Source organism: Diadema antillarum, unplaced genomic scaffold (genome assembly GCF_040938485.1).
Source record: "Diadema antillarum isolate AM-2024a unplaced genomic scaffold, OU_Dant_1.0 scf00000201, whole genome shotgun sequence".
NCBI classification, from domain to species: Eukaryota; Metazoa; Echinodermata; class Echinoidea; order Diadematoida; family Diadematidae; genus Diadema; species Diadema antillarum.
In genome coordinates this window covers 1864883-1888155 of record NW_027271090.1, presented here as the reverse complement: position 1 = coordinate 1888155, position 23273 = coordinate 1864883, and the positions used below count along the sequence as shown (strand labels likewise).

The following is a 23273-nucleotide window of genomic DNA, read 5'->3' as shown; positions in this document are numbered from 1 at the left end:
ATATCCAAAAAAGAGCGATTCTAATAAAGTGTGGGACCCACACTTTATTACGATCGCTTTGTTTTACTTTGTTTTTGGATGTTTCAGTCACTCTAAACCTGATTTTCATCAAATAAACTTAGAATTCCTCCTAAAATGGTATGCTCTGTACTATATCATAAGTGTTTTCTTGGTATCTCGCAAAAAGTTAAAAGCCCAATTCTCATCTCCACCGATACTGTACTATCCCTTTAAACGGTAACAAGAAGAAAGACACAATGCCCTCGTTCTTTTTGTGTTTGTGCTATTTTAATACCCTGCTTGTTTATGTTTGTTTGTTGTAAACACAATCTTGAATTCATGTATGTATAATATCCCTATACACTACCCTAAATTACCTTCTCATTCACTGAAGGTGTGGGCCCGTTTTATGATGGGAAACAAACTACAGTGCACATAGTTTACACAAAACATGTGAATACAAGCACTTAAACTTTAAGAATGAGAAATACATAACAGTGATCTGCAGAAATCTTATGGCATAGCAACTGAACATTTTTACACCTGATCACATAACCGGACATATAAATGGTACGTATAGGCATCAATACGAATTAGAGAGCTGAGTTTGATTAGAGTTTGATAAACAATGGTCAAAGAGGTTGGGGAGAACGTGGTCTATTACATATGTAACTGTAAAATGGAAGTCACATACAAAAGAACCAATAAATCGAAATAGGTTACTTTTGTGTGGCAGAACTGCCTTGTCGTTCAACGAAATGCGACTCGAGGAAGATCATGCTCGGAGAATGCACAATAACATGATATCAAAAAGCTGAATATGCTTGACTCCCTACAAGGGTAAGGCACCTCGTCACCCATCACTCACTGAGGTATAAGAGATCAGAGAGAAAGAGAAAGAGAGAGAGAGAGAGATGATATATTAATTTGTGACGGCGCATCACAAAATGAGCAAAAAGTCCCATTCCCCAATTTTGTATTAGGACTTAAAACAGGTGAAATGTTTGAATGTGTCTAATCTTAGTTTTTAATATTTTCTGAAAGAGCAATTCTTCTTCTTCATCATTGAAGCAAAGTTTGAAATCATGAAGTGAGTGGGAAATTGTGAATTTTGCAGTTTTTCTACAACATTCTTTTTTATAGGGGAGGTTGTGCAAGTTTTACTGGCCCCTATACTTTTCTCAAAATTCCTCTCGTTTTTCTTCATTTTTCAGTCTAATGGGTTTTGGAAAGATGCGGCTACTGCTTTGAAATTTAGCAGTAGCCATGAATACAATGCACTTATATAGTGTGTAAAACTTCAGGTTAAGCTGATACTTTGTTCATCGTAGTTACTTTGGAGTTTAACATTCCTTTTATTCTGTCCCATTCATTGCAAAAAGTTCGGCTTGATGAAGGCGAAGAGCTTGAACAGACCCTAAATTTTAAAAGGGGGAACCCCACGAGACCGACAATACGCAAAGGAAGTTCACGAGATGGTCAGATGTGCTTGCTTCGTATCATGCTTGGCATGTTCACTGTGGAAAAACACAATAAATAGGGGCAAATATCATTAACATTATCATGACTGTGTCTGCGAATCGCTCTGCATAATACCCATGGGCGATTACGCCTAATATCGGGCTAAACATACGCATGGATGAGGTTTTATTAATGGAGAAGATTTCATCATCGATAGCATCAAATTTATGCAAAGATAAGTATAACCTCCTGCTCTCCATGACATTACACATCTTTTCCTGAAAGAAGGAAAATCTAAACATTTTCAGTTACCCAGCGACATTTCCAAATTTCCTGTCAGATACTCTTAACTATAAAAGTTCACAAGGAAAGTTTTCCTTTTAACTCTTTATTTGCCATGGTGGAAACCCCATGCTTGCCACGTTATTCTGAGACACGAAGGTACAATAGTCATGCTTTGAGAAAGAATTCTGTTTTTCCACTCTATATAACTTCTACAAATTTCTGTTAAGGTAGACATATAGGGGAGAGCGGGGTGAGTTGGGACGCGGGTCAAGTGGGACACGTTCTCTGAATCAAAAACTATTCAACCAATCAGCGATTGGCTTATATCTACAATAAGCCCCCAACAACCATACATCACACTAAGAAAGCCATGCAGTTCGGCAAATTCTAAGTATGTATAAAATGCTATTGAAAATTTTCCCCAAAATATGATATTTTTTTTGAAATCAGGTTAATTAACCTGTTGTCTTTGTATTCATGATTTCAAGGGCACAATTGAAGCTGGTGGTGAGCCTTATTGATATGCAACTAATATAACTTGTTTTTGACAAATGCCTGCATGGTTACTGAGCAGTCGTACATATTTATGTATATGCCATGTGAGGGACAATTGGGACAACGTGTCCCATTTGTCCCTCATAATAGCATTACATGTAAAAAAAAAGTTGAGATTTTCAAACATGTCGTTCAAACTTGTTTTGTTAAAACAGAGATAATTTTAAAGCATGTTTGACTGTTTTCATTACCAATGTTTCATTACGCCTTCCAACTTTGACATTTCCGACATTTCTATAGGATGTCACACTTTACCAACACCGTCCCATTTCTCCCTTGCCGTTGTCCCACTTTACCCACGGGTGGGTCAACTTCTCCCCCAAAATAAGGTTTTTTCTTTTCATTAACTGCAGAAAATTGAGAACAGTGCCACCCCCAGTTTATAGCTCTTTATGTAACCTACCATATGAACCTTCATGCAAGCCCAAAAGGAAATGTAATCATCTCTTCTATAAAAAGATATAAGAAGAAAATTGGCGAACTTGAAATAATGTCCCACTTCTCCCCGCTCTCCCCTAGTGAGCAAAGTTGAAGAGGAATGCCAAGCTTTGATTTGATATAAATTGTATGACAAATCTATTTCTATTTTTTTTTTTTAATGACCAGTTGCTACATTACTGTAAAGGCATGACTTTTGCACATGAAACCGTGAGAAAAAACTTAGAATTTACACGCAAATTTAGTTGGGAACACCGCTTGATAGTCAATCACTTCAGAGAATGCAAGCTGTATGTAAAAGGAACAAAAGCGCGACAAAAGCTTTCATCGTACTGCGGGATTATGCGATTTATCAATCGGTTTAAGCGGATTAGTGCGTTTGAGCAGAATATGCGAAGTTGGCACGCCGTCGACTGAGTGGGACGTGCGAACATGGCACATAAAGAGTTAATAGGAAAAAGGAAACAATTAAAACAGCAGGTATAAAAAACGACTGAAGAGGCATGTTGTGTGTTTAAATCCTTCACTAATCCTGACATCCCACACTGACTGTTTTGTAAAAAAAAGATCAACAAATCAACAACAAAAAAAATAAAAAAAAATAAAAATTCAATCGTTTTTTGTTTTTTTTTTACTCGCACGGCCGATTACTCAATATGTTGACTAACCATGAGCTACAAGATAAAATGTCAAAGAGGATAAAAGGAAAGGGAATAAAATGCCGTATAGAAAGCTTTGCAATATATATATATATATATATATATATATATATATATATATATATATATATATTCTTTTACGTAATTGGGTTTGTTTGATGGAATATCTTCCACCGCGTTCCTTAGTTATAGAACATTAAATTATGGTTTTTACTAATTGATAAATACTTCCAGTATTCTGGAATGCAGCTTTTAACACAACATGCAGTCTTTTCTAATTTCACTGGATAGTAAAGTTTTGACTCCACTTTCAGCATAGACTCACAGGCTTCACTGACACACATTGCGAGGTCTTTCCAGGTTGAAGCTCGGAGTCATTTCTATTGCCTTTAGGAGTCTGAACCGGACGTCGTCTTCGGATTCGTACTCGGGTAGCCCCATGGAGATGAAGCCTGGGCAGGTCATGACTTCTGGGCAGATCTCCGAGGGATCAGCGCCGTTGTGACACGTTCTTGTGTCCATATGTAGGATTGTGAAATCGAGAGACCGGAAGCCACCGATGGGTACGTGGTCAGCTCCAGTCAAGAACTCTGCGACATACGACATGAGACAAAATTTTGAAGCGTTGGCAGTGTCATATTAAACGTTGCCCAATGGTTTTAGCTTGATAATAAAAATGTTTCCTGAATTCACAAACTTGTGGCAAATATCGATTTAGACATGTGTGTATATCAACTGGTACATGCACGATAACATTCGCATGTATATATAAATACAAATATGTATAACACTCACATATCAAGTATATAATGTGTGTGTGTGTGTGTCTGTGTGTGTGTGCGTGTGCGTGTGTGTGTGTGTGTATGTGTGTGTATGTGTGAGTGTGTGCGCGCAGCTATGTCTGTGTCTGTCTATTTGTGATGCTTTGGGTGACAGGAATGAAACGAAGACATCCTAAATAAACAGCGTAAAGTTTCTTACTGAGAAAGAGTCTCTTCCTGTCCTCATCAAATTCATGGAACACACGCCAGAATAGTCGGATAACTGGATGGTCCGCCCTGTATGGCAATCCGTAGAGTGTGCTCTGTTTGAAATACAGATATTTTTGGAGATATTTGATAGCAGCTTCCACGAACAAAGCAATGGAATAAAATAACATTTCTTCTGATTAGACACAAAGTGATAGGCATTACTAGCTCACTATGTTATCCCGTTTGCCGAGTTAATTATCATTCAACTAACATAATACGTTTTATTTATCAGCTTGTAAAATAAAGATTGAATGACCATACATGGTTAACTAATACTAGGCTAAGTATATCTTTTAGATCAGGTTACCTTTTCCGTGAAAGTAATTCTGATGATACGGTCTGTTACACTGAATTATCTTGAGCACAATTCTTCTTATGATTGAATTGCTTTTTTTAAACCCTCAAAATCACAAGTTGATATCATGTGATCTCAAGACCTCAGGAAAAGTTTGGGGACAAATCCGGGGGACAAAATTAATATTGACGTAGCGTAATGACCAAAATGCGACCACTGCAGTGCAATGTGTTAACCAACGTTACTGCTTTCCCCTTCCAGTTTTTTTTTTAGTAGGTTCCTTCATATTTATTTAGCATTCATTCCCATATTCCAACTTTTATCGATCGACCACTATGTGTTATAATTATGATTACAGTATTCTATGTATGTCTCCTAGTTGGACATCATGTATTATTTAATTTTGTTACATTTGATGTATTTTTTTTTATTATTCATTGAAAAATATGAAAGTAGAAAATAAAAATGAAAAAATGAAAAAGTTGACAAGAATGACCCTAAGTCACTGTCAGCATGTAAGAGGTGCATCTTTGTTCATCATCCTATAAAGACAAATAGAATGACGATGGGAGCATACGTTTTCAAAGGATTTCCAGTCAAATTCTTCTCCAATGATCACGTCTCGTAGCTCTTCAGGTTTAAACATGTAGAGAAGATCTGGATTCAGAATCATGTGGAAGCCAATGCGGAATGAGTGGAACTGCGCATCTGCGAGCTGATTGATGGATTTCTTGTCAATGTACTCCTGCCTGGTTTTTGAGCAGTGATCATACAAAGATACAAATTACTGGATATGATCTTACTGAAATATTTGATGGATATCAGATTCTCTCGTCTCTAACATACACGATATAAAGTAATATGACTATGTGATTCTCTATGATATTATCATAACCTCTATAAACTTAAAAAAGGCATAATCATTTTCTGTAATAGTAAATACTATTTACACTCTTACATATATTTACACACAAAGCGAAGAAATGTCTTTCTTTTTGTATGTTTGTATATACATGTATGTACACTATTATGTATGATTATATCATAATATAAGAGGTGACAAAGTTGAGAGGTAACGCATTTTGAAGTCAAACACTCACAGTGATATTTATTTATTTATTTATCTATCTATTTATTTATTTACTTATTTATTTGTTTATTTATGTATACCATTTTCGACGCGTGCATGCGTCTTCTTCAGGGTCGACATGAATTATAAATTAGAGTATACTCCAGTAATGACGTGACTTTAGGGAATTTTGTCACCTATCGATGCAGCATGTTGACTGAATGCTCTCCCTGATTTTCGATTGTCCTGTAACCATCAATAAAACTTTGTCCTCAAATTTTAATTTACGAACGAAAAGCCTCAAAATCTCATGATACAGAGCGGTTATAATGACCTCAATATGACATCGAATAAACAACTGAGTAATTAGTCATAACTGCAATTATGACTCATTTTACATTGAAAACTCTAGTCAATGTTGCAAAATCTTCATCTTCATTATTTAAAAGTAGAGTCTCATGTGAAAAGTTAGCCAGTCTTGATGTCGCTCTTGTATGATAATGCAGATCGGTCACGAGTATAATGAAAGTGATGATGTTACTCTGTCTTTTGATAATCCTATGGAAATGTTTGATTTTCTTTCGGATGATATCCCGGATATAAAAAGACAGCTAGGTTGCCGTGGATTTCAAAATCATTTCTTCGTTCAATTTTATTTTTAAAAAAAAATTATTGTACTATAAATACAAAATGAAACAAACTAAAGATATGCATTGTATGAACATTAGAATTTTATGTTTGAAAAAGAACAAAAGTATGATTCTCAAGAGTTGTCGAGATTCAAGTTTGATGCTAAGAATACTCGGAAAGTTTGAAAGCAGGCTTTAAACATTCCGACTAGATACAGAAATTGGTAAGTTAGATGATGAAATAATGAATGACCCCGTTCTTATTGGAAATGTTTTTAATTCTTATTTCTTACAAATAGCTGGAACGCTTGCTCAAGATATTCCGGTCACAGAACAGAATTTTACTGAATTCTTAGGCCAGTGTAACACCAATTCCACTTTTTTTTTCAATTCTAACAAATAGATGTGAGATTATTGATATTGTACCCTTTTTAAAAACAAACGAAGCCTTGATTACGATGACATAGATAATTGTTGTCTTAAAGGTTTTAATCATCAGTTGCAGATCCTTTGGCTCACATTTTTTTTTTTAATTTGTCAATCTCAAGTGGTATGTTTCCTGATGAAATGAAAATTGCTAAAGTATTACATTCAAATATCTCAGAAAGGTAGTAATTTGAATGTTAGTAATTATCGTCCAATGTCTTTAATATCTTCACTGTCCAAAGTATCAGAGAAAATAATATTCATCAGAATTATCATTCTTTTTAATGAGCACAAAATATTTAAAGGGACAGTACAGTATTGGTGGAGATGAAAATTGGGCTTTTAACTTTTTGCGAGATACCAAGAAAACACTTATGAGAAAGTACAGAGCATACCATTTCAAAAGGAATTCAAAGTTTATTTGATGAAAATCGGGTTTGGAATGACTGAAACATCCAAAAACAAAGTAAAACAAAGCGATCGTAATAAAGTGTGGGTCCCACACTTTATAAGAATCACTCTGTTTTGGATATCTCAGCCATTTTAAAACCAATTTTTATCAAATAAACGTTGAATTCCTCGTAGAATTACATGCTCTTTCATATTTCATAAGAGGTTTCTCATTATCTCACCAAAAAAGTCAGAAACTTGAAATTAGGTCTCAACCAAAACTGTACGATCCCTTTAAAGATTCTTAGTTTGGTTTTTGAGAAAAACATAGTACCATCCGCGCAGTCCTTCATTCTATTGATAAAGTTGTTAATTAAACTGACAATCATTCTCATTTAATTAGTATATTCTTGGACTTCTCCAAGGCCTTCGTTACAATGAGTTCATACTCCACATGTTGTGTTCCACAGGGACGGCTGTTATTCAAAATATAATATCAATTATTTTCTTCCGTAGCAGAGGTATTTTCTTTTATATATTTTGCTGATGATACCAATGTTTTTCTTGCCCATAATCAAGATAATGACGTCGATTTTCTTGTTGAATAAGTAAATATAGAATTGAAATAAAAGTGAACAATTGAGTCAGAGCTAATAAGTTCTCTTTGAATGTTCAAAAAAAGAATATTATGCCTTTCAGCAATACTGTTAATGTTTTCCGTAATTCAGATATAGTTCAGGATGATTGTAATTCAGGAAGTGTGTCATATTTTATTCATTTTTTGGTATGTTTGTACATAATAAACTTTCTTGGAAAACACAAATTGATCATAATTATCTGCAAAACTATTTCTCGCAATATAGGCTTCATAAATAGACTGAAATTTTGCATCCCTCAAATGGCATTACTTGTGTCTTACTCCTCCTTGCTACTCCCCTACCTCAATTATGGAATTTTAGTTTGGGGCAGTACTCGTCAGACGCTCCTGAGTTGAGCGCTATTACCGCAAAAGAAGCCCTCCGTATCATTTGTAATTCTCCAATACGTTCACATACAAATAGCTTGTTTGCATGTAATAAGTTAGTACAAATCAACAAATTATCTTTATTTAACTTAGGCCAATTTAGGTACATGTATGACAACAGTAAACTTCATCCTATTTTTCCTTCTATGTTCTTAAAAATCGGTCTTTCCATAATAACCCCACTCGGCGCTCTGATGAATTTCACTTACCACTTCTTCGAACCATTCTAGCAAAGAATACATTTATGTATACTGAACCAGATCATTCTTTGCTCCTTCTATACTCATTCAAAACGAGATAGAGGTTTTCTCTTTTACGATCCTACAATGACGACCCCCCAAATTGGATTAGTTTATTTCTCTTTTACAATCCTACAATGACGTCCCCCAAATTGGATTAGTTTATTTCTTCTATCACCCGTCTGTAAAATCTACATTGCCGTTCGTTATTATCATTATTATCATCATCATTATTATCGCTACTATTGCCTAAGCCAAGTCTATGATAAGATTTTTTTAACCTATAGTTCGCAGTTGAAGGGTTTATTGTATCTTTTTTCTTCTCCCAAACCTCCGAGGATCGTTGTTCTATCTTTTTGGTTATTTTTTTGTCACGCTTTAGTCTTGTTTCTTGTCTTGTCGTCAGGTCAATTTTTTCCCTGCATGTCTAATGTTCGCAAGTTGTTGGTTTTTTTTTTGTGTGTGTGTAATTGTTTGTCTGTCTGTCTCTCAGTGGGCTCCAAAACCTTCTGTGCTGCCTTTTTGTTTCAAATCAATCTTTGCATCGAGCTTTTTTTTTAAAACAAAGAGGGGCCAACACTCTACAAGCTTTGTCTTATTAGTGGGTCCTTCTGTCATTTTCACACAGTGCATGATGTCATTGGCATTTGTTTCTACCTCAGCAGCCTTTGTAATGTATATCCCTACTGTAAGTGTTCAATTAATGTTTTATCTGTTCAAAGTTACATGCTTTATTTATGGCACTGAAGAGAGTGAAACTTATGTTTACAAATCGTTTTACTGTGAATAAAACGAAATAAATTTGAACTTGAACTTATGAAAAGTAGATACTGTGACTTACAGGTTGTCTTGAGTGACAGCAAAGTTCTCCCCGTCTGGCTGCAGCCCATCGAAGCTGAGCTCGAGCCCTTCAAGCTCCTCTGCAGAGTACACTTTCAGACCCTCCAGCTGGAGATAGAGCTCTGGGTCTAGACTTTGAAGATCTTCATGTGTCATAAGCCTTCCAAGCAAAAGATAACCGGTTACATTTCGTCAATTTCGTTTGAGCGTGCTGTCGAAATCAATGAAGGAGGAATGTGATTTGTGCTGTTTCTGTATGCTGTTTCTATATTCAGTAGAATAGAATCTACCTTCACAATGAGACTTTGAAACGGTGCTAAAATCACCATCACAGCATTAAACTAGACTATTGAATTAAATTTCATTAATCATAATTCCTGAAAGGCAGAAGAGTATCGACATACAGACACTATATCTCTTGGGCATTATCTATCAGGAATCATCTTGTCGCAGGTCTACCTGTTGATATGATTTCATCATATGTTCAAAAGACGACTGGGGAATCTTTTTTTCGATAAATGCAACTAATTAGATCTCAACACTCTAGGAAAGCATGTAAACATTTCCATGCTATAATTATTGTTTTTGCTTTCCTTTGCAATGGGAACCCCATAGTGCTACCTACTTTTTGTTCAGGAGTTTTTCGTACATCAATAGAGGGAACGGAAGAGTGACGACCGACGAGTTGTGAATACATAAAGAGAAGAGGAACCCGATCTTTTGTAGAGTCTTGAGGTCCTTGTTGTCCTATGGGAAACGTAACAATAAAACAATTAAACAATGTCGATATAACTAAATGTTACACTATCTGTAAATGTGTACTTAGTCCCATTACGTAAAATAAAATCTATAACATTATTGTGCAATTTAGTACTACCTCATCATGTTTGTAATGTATACATATATCACACATTTATAGAGAATATATGCATGCATAATCACAATATAAATCGAAACTTCATGTATTGGCTCTAGAATGAAGAACGAATTGGTAATGCATTTTTTAGCCAATAAAGTACAGGTTTATTCAAATTTTCGGCGTCTCACGCATTTTTTATGGCTCCATAAAAAAGAATTGGGACGCCGGCAATTTGAGATAAATAAACCTTTATGTTAGTGGCCGAAATGCATTACCAGTAATGGATATATATTATATACATATATATATATATACCGGGTGTCCCCAAAAAAGCGGAACGGTGGATTTTCAGTACCTTGCGTTCTAAAAGTAATATATTTTTTTGACATCATTAGAAAGAGCATCTTCCGCAAAAGACCATGATAGCAAAATCATTAAATTTGGTTGAGCACTTTTTATTTTACGCCAATTTCTGTAAATGCAGTCATTTTCAATTTTTTGCGACTTATGAGATAATAATTTGGGTGCGACACGCGTTCCATACGGTGAATTGTGTAAGCTCGTTGATCCATGTCAACAAAAGATAACGCTTTCATATTGGGAGCGTGCGCACACACACACACACACACACACACACACACTGTTTTTTTCCTGGCCGGTGCCCAATGTGAAAGCTGTATCTTTCGTTGACATGGATCACGGAGCTTACACAATATTCACCGTATGGATCGCGTGTCGCACTCAAATTATTATATCATAAGTCGCAAAAATCCGGCGAAATTTGACAATGACTGCATTTTCAGAAATTGGCGTAGAATAAAAAGTACTGAACCAAATTAAATGATTTTGGTATCATAGTCTTCTGCGGAAGATGTTCTTTCTAATGATGTCAAAAAATATATAACTTTTAAACCGCAAGGTACTGAAAATCCACCGTTCCGCTTTTTTGGGACACCCGGTATATATATATATATATATATATATATATATATATATATATATATATATATATATATAGAGAGAGAGAGAGAGAGAGAGAGAGAGAGAGATCTAGGTAGGCGATATATGAACTAACTTATAGGCTGATATATACCGCATTGAACCACATGTAAGACGAAACGCTATGTTTATCCAGCCTCCTGAAGAATGACAGTTTGTTCGTGTCCATTACCTCTCTGAAGAACTCCTGAAAGAATTCCTGTAAAATTAAAAGAATAAGGGAGTTCATGGTTAGTGCATGTCTCATTTGACCCCTACACCACAGACTTTGAAATAACATGGACATGTGTTGTAATCAAGAATTCCTTCTTGAAGCATGTCATCTTGTATTAAATCAAGAGATTATGCTAAACGGTGTTGATGAATGACTTACACCTGTACGTTCTAATTTAGTCTGAGACACATACATTGTACTGACAAAATTCAGATTCTCATAGTTGCTCGAGACTTCTTAACGTTTTAAAGTCAGTGGCAAATACACAGACATTCTCATTTGACCTTTGCTCTGCACATGCTCAAATCACAACCGTGAACTCCCTTATATCAGAATAACAATAATGTGCCATTTCCACAGTTTGGGTCTAAACGGGATAGGCTGCGTTTCTGCCGCCGCATTTCCCATGCAGTCATGTAATATTAAAAAAAAACAAATAAAACAAATGCAGAAACAGCAAACATGTTCGACTTGAATGAATATGTCATGATGCACGAGTAGTGAAAATGACAACACAAATTCCAAGTATATAATTATAAAGAAAGAAACTGAAACAGGCTTGTTCAGATTAAAATGCTAAGTAGTAACGTAATTACCAGAGGTGCAGACACGTTCCCCTCCCCTTTCTGTAGCTTGATAACGTGTGTGTGCGTACAAATTTACAGATCCTGTAAAAGCCATGCCACCGCGTATTGATACGGCACTGAATCGATACTGGCATTATCAGTACACATTGCATCGACCTTGTGAATAGATATTCATCAGGGAAAAACTGATAAGCTGTATCTTATTTTGGACAGAGGTGGAACAAATTCAAGTGTACATATATATATATATATATATATATATATATATATATATAATGGTATTATTATCCGCGTGTTGGAATAAGAGCATGAAGACGATGAAGACAAACAAGTTGACATAATGCATTAGATTCCAACTTCATTTATTTGTAAACCAAATTTTCGACCCTTGCACGGATCTTCCCTGATGGGGCCCTGAGGAAGATCCGTGCAAGAGTCGAAAATTTGGTTTACAAATAAATGAAGTTGGAATCTAATGCATTATGTCAACTTGTTTGTCTTCATCGTCTTTATATATATATATATATATATATATATATATATATATATATATGTTGCGAATTCACGTATTGGCTCCAATTTAACGAAGAATAAACCGGTAATGCAATATTTCGCCAATATAGAGTTTATTGAGGAACTCAAATTTTCGGTGGCTTCCATCCACCTTCTTCAGGAGTCTCGACGCGGAATGTCAATGTCAAAACATAAATTGAACATTAAGAGCGCGCACTCATATACACAGAATTGGTTGCTATGAGAGTGCGTACCCTTTACAATGATGTTGCCATGTAGACGCAATGTAGTCAAGGCACCCCACGCTTAAGGAGGAGGACATTGACAAGCTTATTACGTAACAATGGTGTTCAATTACTTAGTATTAACACAAGTTATGATATCGACATACTATGTACTCATCAACGTACCATAGGTTACAAAAATAAGTTAAAGAGCGCTCAAACAATTAAATGACTCAGAATACAATAATCATCGGTAGTAATTTTTTGTAACCTATGGTACGTTGATGAGTACATAGTATGTCGATATCATAACTTGTGTTAATACAAAGTAATTGAACACCATTGTTACGTAATAAGCTTGTCAATGTCCTCCTCCTTAAGCGTGGGGTGCCTTGACTACATTGCGTCTACATGGCAACATCATTGTAAAGGGTACGCACTCTCATAGCAACCAATTCTGTGTATATGAGTGCGCGCTCTTAATGTTCAATTTATGTTTTGACATTGACATTCCGCGTCGAGACTCCTGAAGAAGGTGGATGGAAGCCACCGAAAATTTGAGTTCCTCAATAAACTCTATATTGGCGAAATATTGCATTACCGGTTTATTCTTCGTTATATATATATATATATATATATATATATATATATATATATATTCTTTAAATAACTTAACAAAAATAGTTGCATTTATTCTCGCATTTCTAACAATACATCCTGACATCTTGGCAAAGCTCCAATGTTGAAAACAAACTAGGCATATCACACATTATTGTTTGTAATCGATTATAACGATTTGCCAATACTATTGCCCTTCTACCACCCCCTCCCCCCTCCCCAAATAAAAAGAAAAAAAATTGTCTAGATTATTCTGGGAAAATGTTATTGTTCAATTACAAATTAAATTACCGCTAAGCCGACATATATCATGTCCTTTAGGAGTCTCACTCAGCAAAACCGTTTTTTGCATTGATATCGAGTTACATTATTTTTATTTGTTTATGTGGTGATGAACTAAAGTGAGAATCTGTGTGATGACGACATCACGGACCTTTGTAGGGCCTCCCAGGTCCGTTGCACACTCGTCCTTAAACTGAACTTCCAACGGTTTCAACCATGTCGCTTTTCCGTCGTTCCAGTACCGATCGACATTCTCCATAGCAGACTGCACGATACTCGATCCTCGTTGGATGTCCACAAACCTCAATACGGGAGATCGTAGATCGCTTGGGGGAATCCCCAAATGTGGATTCGCCCGCAAAATGTTATTCTGCACAAACTGGATGTAATTCTGAAAGTCGATTTCAGAAGTGATGAGGTCCTGTACAAAAACAAAAACAAACAAACTAATAAACAAATATGCAAACAAAAATGGTGGTAAATCAACAACATCGACAAAATTCATCAGATATAACAGTTTGATTCCACCGTAACATGTCTCAAGCTGAAAAAAAAAATCTTACATATGAATGGACCTAAAAATGACAGCTATCAAGCAAATAAACAATATAGGGCCTACTCAACAAGCAGATTTCAAATTTAACACCTCTTTTATAAGCTTCACTGTGAAGAGTAGAATGTAATCGAAATTGTCCTAAACCGACCACTGGGTAGGAAATAATATTTGCATGAATTCAATGAGAAGTTAAATACAGTTCTCTACTTTTTTGTGTGACATGGGAGCACATAAAATTCATGTCATTATGGTAAGAGATGATTATGTAAGCCAGTGTAACGTATAATTTCTAGCTCTCATAAAGTTAAGAGAATTGCGTTAGCACTCCATTATGACAGCATTTGCCATAACACTATAGTCTTATTACTTTCTGATTCAGAAAAAAAGTTACACAGCGATGTTTGCATTCACTTCAAGCCCAGGATACGAATTACTATCTACGTTCTTGTGATATTACAGCCATCCAAATTACAGCTGTCATGCGTTATCATCATTGTTACTATTGATAACTATTGCCATTACCACCATCAACGTTACTTTTTAGCCTTGTCAATACGTATTAATTATTCTCTGTATCAATCTTATTGTCGTTACTGTTATTATCATTTAAAATGTGAGGGTGTCTGAAGGTAGGGTATAGAAAAATCACACAATCCCCTACGCTGTAAATTCAATTGCTTAGATGAATCGTTGTTAAGATTGGATTAAAATCAAGATTATTGAATAACGCCACTTCTCCACGCAACACGACGTGCTTTACGTGAAATATACACGTGTATCATCCTCCCCTGAGACAACATCGAACTTTCCTTGAGTAATATCCTGGCAGTTTTTATTCAAGACAATGGATTTTCGGATTAACAAACTTAAGGTATAACGAATCTTCGGAATAACAGACCCTATTACATTTCCGGATCAACGAGCCTTCGGAAAACAAACCTTATTTCATTTTCGGATCAACGAACCTTCGGAAAAACGAACTCTACTTCACTTTCGAAAAAACGAGCATTCGGAAAACAAACCTTTTTTTTTTCGGATTTACAAACTTTCGGAATAACGAACCTTTATTCATTTTCGGAATAACAAATCTACGGAATAACGTACCCTATTTCGTTTACGAATAAACGAGCCTTCGGAAAAACGAATTATATTTCATTTTCGGATAAACGACCCTTCGGAAAAACGAACCTTCGGAATAACTCCACAAATCTTCGGATTAACGAACCCTTTTTGCATTTTTGGATGAACGAACCTCTAGGTGTAGAGAATGTGTGTGTGTTTCGGATTAACGAACATTCGGAATACCGAACCTTCATTGAATCCGAAACACGATACCGATTTTTTTTTTTTTTTTAAGGTTAAATTCTCTAAAGGTTGTTTCTATAATGGAATGAACTTACCCGAACCATATCCGCTGACATTTCGAGAAGCTTCCACTTGGTGTTGACATCAAGTAGGAATAGATACTGAATCCAGGTGAATGTCTGGAAGGAAAAAAATAACCATTTGATGGATTGGTCTCTGAATTGCGTCAGACAATCACAAGAGGAGAATGACAAATCACGGTAGCTTTCCTAATTCTCTTTGTTGGCATATACAGAAGAAAAAAAAAACTTATCAGGCTAACGGCTACTGTTAAACGGCCTGATGAAGTAAACTGCCATCAAATTAATTTGTACATTTGTAATTAAATCAAATCGTCTTAAAACCATTTTCACCTAATAAATGAATCCTTTAGCAATTTCAGTACGATAATCAGGTACGACTAGTCTCTCATAAGTTTATTCCCTCCCAAATGTATTTTTTTTTAAAATTTACATTCAGTTATTCGTACAAGAGATGTATTAGTATTGTTTACTTGTCTTATTAACAATTATTTCTTGAGTTTGTGACAAATGCAGACAGGATAAAACTGACTAGAAAGAATATAATTAGTGGAACAATTAGCAAAGAAGTGATGCACCATCACTTCGATGATCCCTCGCATTCATCCCCAAGTTGAATTATCCTTCGGGTTTATGCAAGGTTTAAGTGTGTGCGTGTGTGTCACTGAGAATTTAGGATTTCTGGGACGAACACTGAACTAGGGCTTTCTATAGCTTATTCGGTAGAGTACCGGGCTAGCATCCTTAGGTCTCGGATTCGAATCCCGATTATATCCCATTTCCTTTGCTCATTTTTCCACTAACAATTAGTTTCGTCAGACTTATCCCGTTGAATGAAATACACCTGTACAAGCGCATACTATTTGTTAATATAACAAAGGTAATTTGGACTTACTGGTTGAACATTTAGAGCCTTGTCCTCGTGATATTTTATCATATGATTTTGGAGTTCTATTTCGCTGATGTCCCGTGTGTAAAACATCCGATAGGATACAATACGGTGCTTCCTTTCGTTTGCCTGACGAGAAAAGAAGAGTAGTAAAACTGCTGTGACATCGAAAAGGTATAAAAGGAAGGCAGATATGAAAATGTAAATTCTGAACTTTTATTAGTACTTTATGTACACAGCCTACAGAGTAACAATTAATGTATATAACTATCGATGAGGGATTGTATGATGTTTATAGCATGTTATTCACTATAAAGGTATGAAACAGGAGCAACGATGTGGTTCCTTCCCTCGGCTGAGCAATTTTGTGTGTGATCATATCTCCCTTCTGAAGAAAGGCAAATCACTGTCCAAGGGTAGGACATAGAGGCCTCGTGTGTGACATAGTCACAACTCGTGCACGTAATACCTACATTCTTTTTCTCCAAAACTTTTTAGACCTCCATGGACTATTTCACTGTCTCAATTTCAGCATTTTCCAACTCATACTAATGTCTTAAGCCAGTGTTTTGGGTTTTTTTTTTTACATTTCTCTCATTATCGGTTACACAAAAATGTGTTGGAGTGACTGCCACTTTGAATCAAACTTGTTAAGAGTTCCCGATAAAGATCATTATGTGACCCAGACTTTGGAACAATCTCACCATTAAAGTTAAAGGACAAGTTCACCTTCATAGACATGTGGGTTGAGTTAATGCAGCAATATTAGTAGAACACATCAGTGAGAGTTTGAGCAAAATCAGACTATCCGTTAAAATGTTATGAATTTTTGAAGTTTCTGCTCAGTCACGGCTGGATGAAAAGACTACTATAGCTCGTGATGTCACAAGAGTACAACGATGTAAAGAAAGAATAAAGAAAATTCAACATATTTCCATTTTTCTCGAATAACAAAAGAACACTCGACTTCTCTCTTTCAGAAGGCAGGGGGGAATAATATTACCCTTAACATACGTCAGTAGCAAGTCGAAGAACTGTGCACTTTATTCAAAAAGTAAAGTTTTGTGAAATTCTCTTTTTATTTTCCTTATATAGTTGTACGCATGTGACATCATACACTGTAGTAGTCTTCTCTTCCAGCGGTGACTGCGCAGATACTTAAAATCTTCGTAACTTTCGAACGGATTGTCCAATTTTCCTCAAACTTTCACTGATGTGTTCTGCTATTATTGCTGTATTCTCTCAATCCCTATGTATATGATGGTGGACTTGTCCTTTAAGGACTGGACTCTCCTTGACTCTCTGTCGTCTTTCCTTCAACAATATTGAGGAACTTCAACAATATTGAAGACATGAACATGTTGTTATCCCTGTCTGATTATGTATATTATCAAAGACTCGCATGCCAAATGTATCATATTGTTTTTTGTACATTCTGTTGGAAAAAGAGTGAAAATAAAGTTTTGAATTTGAATTTGAATTTGAATTTGAACTTATTTGCTTTAATGCTTTGTGTAATATTGGGTCTGTATAACACCCCAAACACCCGAAATGCACATATCTCTTGATATAACGATTACAGTGAATTATGCTCCATCTTTATAAAATATTTTGTTAACAATTGGAACCACAACAGACATAAACTTTTATATAGATTGATGGTATATTGTTATTGTTGTTGCTGTTGTTGTGATCCAGTCATTTTTATTAACATGCATAATAATTCACTTCGTGTGCTCAAGCTGAATTCATTAAATTGTTCTATTCATCTAAAAATATGCCACTGCATCATATGACATGATTTTTGTGTGTTTGTGTGTGTTTGTGTGTGTGTGTGTGTGTGTGTGTGTGTGTGTGTGTGTGTGTGTGTGTGTTGAAGATAATTAATTGTTTTGAGTTCCTGATGTGATTCCTTATTTGCTTGGAAAGGCCTACGGGTCATAATACGGGAAGTGCATCTCAGGGAGGCCGGATTTCTTAAGCTTTTGTACTACGCATGTGTTTTTGTGAGTGATGCATTGTTCTCTGGAAATGTCGAATGAATAATTCAGTGTTAAAATCTTGAATAAAAATAGAATAAGGAAAAAAAAGAAAACGTAAACAGATAAAAATATGTCCCATATACGCGTATCCGCATGCATATTGTCAGCGCTCATCTCATCTTCAGATTCAGATTGTGTATTATGATTGTCATGAATACAAATAATACAACCAAAAATATTCCCAGACCAGTCTTATTATAAATCCATGTAACAATTCATACACATTAAGTACAAAATGCATAAAAGTATGGTTATGACACACAACATTAAAACAAACATACAAAACCAAGAACAAGTGTTAACATTGCACAAGAAACTTTGTCAGCTTTTCATTTTGCCTGTCTACGTAGTCAATGGTATAACACTAACTTTAGGCAGAACCTGGTAACCAGAGGTGAACAGAAAAAGCCGGGGGGGGGGGACCTTTTTATCCCATCAGTCTATGTCAGAACTTTTAGAGCTGACAGGACTAAAGCGTTGTTTGGCACTCTACCTCATTGAGATGTTTCAGTGCGTTGATCAAGACGAAAACGGTGTCAAATTCCTCGTACGCCCTGCTTCGTCGCAGTGCCAGCAGCCCTTTCTTCAACACGAGAAGCATCCGCCGCAGTAGACGGTCATCGTGTTCCCACCAATTGCCTGTGTGTCAACGACAATAAACATTGAGTATGAAATCATTTCCGCCATAATCATACATGTGCGTGTACGCGTACATGTATGTAGTACTTATGAGTGTGTGAGTAATCATTCCATTGCCAGGTACACGATGTTTATAGGCCTACTTGAAGAGTTTGCTCGCAGAAACCTATCAGTCCATTTTTGAAGATTTCGAAGCACGGTCTCTGTCATAGAGTACAAAATAATACCTTTCAAATGATATATTGGTCACTACATGTAAAAATGTACATTTTTTAAGTTATGGTCAAAAGAAGCAACAATTTTCTTATTATTCTCTTTATTTTTCAAGACCTTTAATCGCAAATATCTCCATTTGGCAAATATGGACTTATCGGTTTTTGCGAACAAACTCTTCACTTCAAGCGTCATGAGGCAACTTCACAAAGAGACTTAGGATATTTTACCCTAGGATACTCTCATTGATGTTAGCTAAGCAATAATAAGCATAGTATGCATGGTTGGTGATCAAAATTTGTTGCAAATACATGTTCTACAACGCATTCAAATTTTGCATGCTCAATCTAATAACAAGGCCGTCGACATAATGTAATTTTTCACCTGCTACATCTGAAGTTTTCTTGTTTTAAGCGGTTTGTATAGTTTTTTGCTGGGTTAGGCAAGCTTTGGGTTTGCCAATTAAGGGTCATCGTTCCTAAGGAATATCTACCTGAGATTTATATACATCATCATGCGGAGTGATTTCATGCAAAAAGTTTTCATGCAGTAGGAACCTGGAATTACAACATACAAAGAGTTTCGAAGGCATCCTTAGACTGGCTTGTCCCAAACTTGTTAAGACATTCGGCAACGAGGACGATTATTCTGCGAGACCACGCCTCGTCCGGGTGGTCGAAGGCAGGGCACATGATAATGAGAGACAGTGCCCTTAGAAGGGTGTGATCGTATTGGGCGTGGCACAGTCTCGACCAGCATCCGTTGTATTGCTCATGAATGTCTGCCACCTTTGATGGGAAGATTATGTAAAGAGGTATATCACATACACGCACACATTTGTCAAGTATATCATGTACAATTTTATACTTCATATAGAGCTTGTCTGGATTTTTACTTATTGATTCGCGAATTATTAAGAACGAAATGCAGCTGCCCTCTAAACTTTTAGCAACAAATTTGAAATACAATTATGCAGATAGGACCTTATTGGGAAACATTTAAGATACAGAAACAGAAACAAAATATTTTGTTTTTGTATCTTACTTCTGTTTGCCCATGTAAGGGTGTGTTCCTATGTAACATGTCATGTTCACTAGCATACTATTTCTGACAGACGAATGGTGCATGGATATAAGGAAGCAAGTCGAAAGATGTCTTCTTTCTTGCATGGGTGAGTGTGCGCAATTGTGTGTGCGAGAGATACAGAAGAAGAGAGCTCTCATCCACATCTCATTTTAAGAACAAAGCTGATAAACGAGTATGAAGTTTGAAATATCTTCAGGAACAGCAGGTTGCAAATAAGTTTTAACTATACCCAAGTAACGCGAAACTGTCACGCCTAATCAGTTCTCATGAAGTCCCATTATTTAAAACAGAATGTTTATCTGTCAAGGCATCTACATGACATGCTAATATAAGACTATAATGTTTATAGATAAAAATTAAGTTCCCTGCAAACCAAAGCCGGAAAATTGTTTTCAGATCCGTGCAATTATACGAAAAAAAAGGTAAACAAAAAGTGTCTCTAATACAATCAGGTATGGGAAGGGTGGTGTGTTTGAGGCCTCATTCTCTTTTAGGACATGCTATGACGCGGACGGTAGTTTTTACACGACAATTTCAACGGTTTCTGCATCAATAAAATTCACTGTCGTTCTGATCGAATAGTAATATCGAAGACTAAAACGTTTGTTAAATCATATGGCTTGTGTGATCTAATGTGACTTGTATTAATTTACAGCTTGACTTCTGCATCTTCGTTGCGTACAATTATAATTTCATTTATTTTTACCAGTTTGAGGTGGAAGTCCTTCAGCCGCAGAATGCGAAAAGTTTCCCCAGCCTGCGCCAGATCTATCAGCTGATGAGTTTCACTGCAATATCAAAAGAGATTTAGAGTTATTCCTTCTCTTTTCAATATGTTTTTGTTTGTCGGAAATCCAGTGATCTCTAATTTCTAATAAATCTTTGCCTGCGTTGATTTGTTTTAGCTACATTCTGATCGTCCTTTACTGATAAAGGGATAGTACAGTATTGATGGAGATGAGAATTGGGCTTTTAACTTTTTGCGAGATACCAAGAAAGCACTCATGAAATAGTACAGAGCATACCATTTAAAGAGGAATTCAAATTTATTTAATGAAAATCGGGTATGGAATGACTGAAACATCCAAAAACAAAGTAAAACAAAGCGATCATAATAAAGTGTGGGTCCCACACCTATTAGAATCGCTCTGTTTTGGATATCGTAGCCATTTCAAAACCAATTTTCATCAAATAAACGTTGAATTCCTCATAAAATTACATGCTCTTTCATTTCATTAGATGTTTCTCATTATCTCACCAAAAAAAAAATGTAAAAAACCTGAAATTAGGTCTCACCAAAACTATACGACCCCTTTAAGTATTTTCCTCCGATCATTCTCTTTTTGTTTTTTATTCTTGTGCAGTATGCAGCATTAATGCTTACTAAAACAAACTCGACGTGACTCAGTTATATGAAATTACAGAATTTGGCTCAATGAAAAAAAGTTATCTCCCCTGATTTCTGCGACTGTAAATAATTATGATGATTTAAAAATATGTTTTTATTTTCATTTCATTAATTCCATCACAGTTTCTGGCATGGACCGCAAAGGGAAAAAATGTCTACAACACAATTTATGCCATCAGTGCCAGTCAATTTAATATTTCATTTGACATCAAATAGCACTAAAGGAGGTTAACAATATGGCGGTAAGCACTGCAGCACCAATTTCAGAAGATGCATCTTTATCACTTAGTCCGTCTTTTTTTTTTGACAAAATGTCAAAAACAGGTCATAATTAGGATTATGAAATGACAATTCAGTTATCGATAAAGATAATTAAAATAATAACAACAAATGATTATGAGGGAAAATACAGATATTAAGTAATTAAAATGATATAATAATCCATGAGTTGTGTATGACGTGTGTATGTTTTGGTCTCTGAGAAATGAAAATGGTAAAGTGTAAAAGACGCAAACCCCTGAGAGTTCCTGAAGGCGTGTCCTAGAATTTCCGGCGAGAGGATTTCGGTCACTTTTGCAAGGAGCTCGGGCGACGGACTGTCTGCTTCCACAAATCGATGGAACGCAGCCTTTACGCGACCAGAGGTATCATCACGGTGAGGCGCAAAAGCGCCAGCTTGAGCCCTTTCCATCACGCGCTCTGCTTGAATGGCAGAAAACACTACCGAAAGATGCTGAATTCAAAATCGTTATATTAGGCTGGATGAGAATAAAGTCAAACGATAAATGTAGTCTGAAGTTATGAATATATATATATATATATATATATATATATATATACCCTGCACCACAAAACCAACAAAAAGTCGTCAGACAGGGATTTTTAGCTAAGGGCACATTCTGAAAGAGCAGATTTTAAACCTAAAAATTATTTAAAGCTCAATTCAAATGGACTCTCCTATCCTATCTAACTATTGGACAGAGAGCCCACATTCTGGAAAAGAGTGTACTGGAAAAAGATGCTGTAGAGTATTGGGTCTACTCAAGTCCTTAATCTCTACCAAACCGTGCTCTGTTCAATGAATGGGACAAGAAACATGATGTAAAACTCCATAGCAACAATAATCCCTGAATAATACCAAATTTCAAAGTAGTAGCATAATAATTTCAGAAGTAATTAAAGTTAAAAGTGAAGAATGTGTAAAGGGTATTTAAGAAATGAAAGAGGGGCCTCAAATATTATACCAAAAAAAGAGAATGTTCTAGAAAAGCTGCTAAATAAGACATTTCCCATTCGATTTATGATCCCAAACTAGGATGATATAGAATCAGAATGGCTCTTTCAGAAAAATTAAAATCCTCAAAATTAACTAGGTTGACCCGCGTCACCTATTTTGAGTAATCGCGCAATTTTCTTGT

The 23273-nt window shown here is 35.8% G+C and overlaps 1 protein-coding gene across 1 annotated transcript; it reads right to left on the bottom strand.

Moving 5' to 3' along the window:
* Positions 1–131: 131 nt before the first annotated feature.
* Positions 132–22546, bottom strand: LOC139723819 (probable E3 ubiquitin-protein ligase HERC4). The gene is made up of 14 exons (XM_071635025.1): positions 22371–22546; positions 21154–21235; positions 19936–20149; positions 19003–19148; positions 16474–16596; positions 15594–15677; positions 13789–14058; positions 11294–11398; positions 9967–10088; positions 9343–9501; positions 5302–5473; positions 4380–4482; positions 3724–3988; positions 132–1517 (listed from the first exon to the last, which is right to left on the bottom strand). The coding sequence occupies exons 1-13, from the start codon at positions 22544–22546 to the stop codon at positions 3729–3731; spliced, it is 2016 nt and encodes a 671-aa protein (XP_071491126.1). The 3' UTR covers positions 132–1517; positions 3724–3728.
* Positions 22547–23273: the final 727 nt, after the last annotated feature.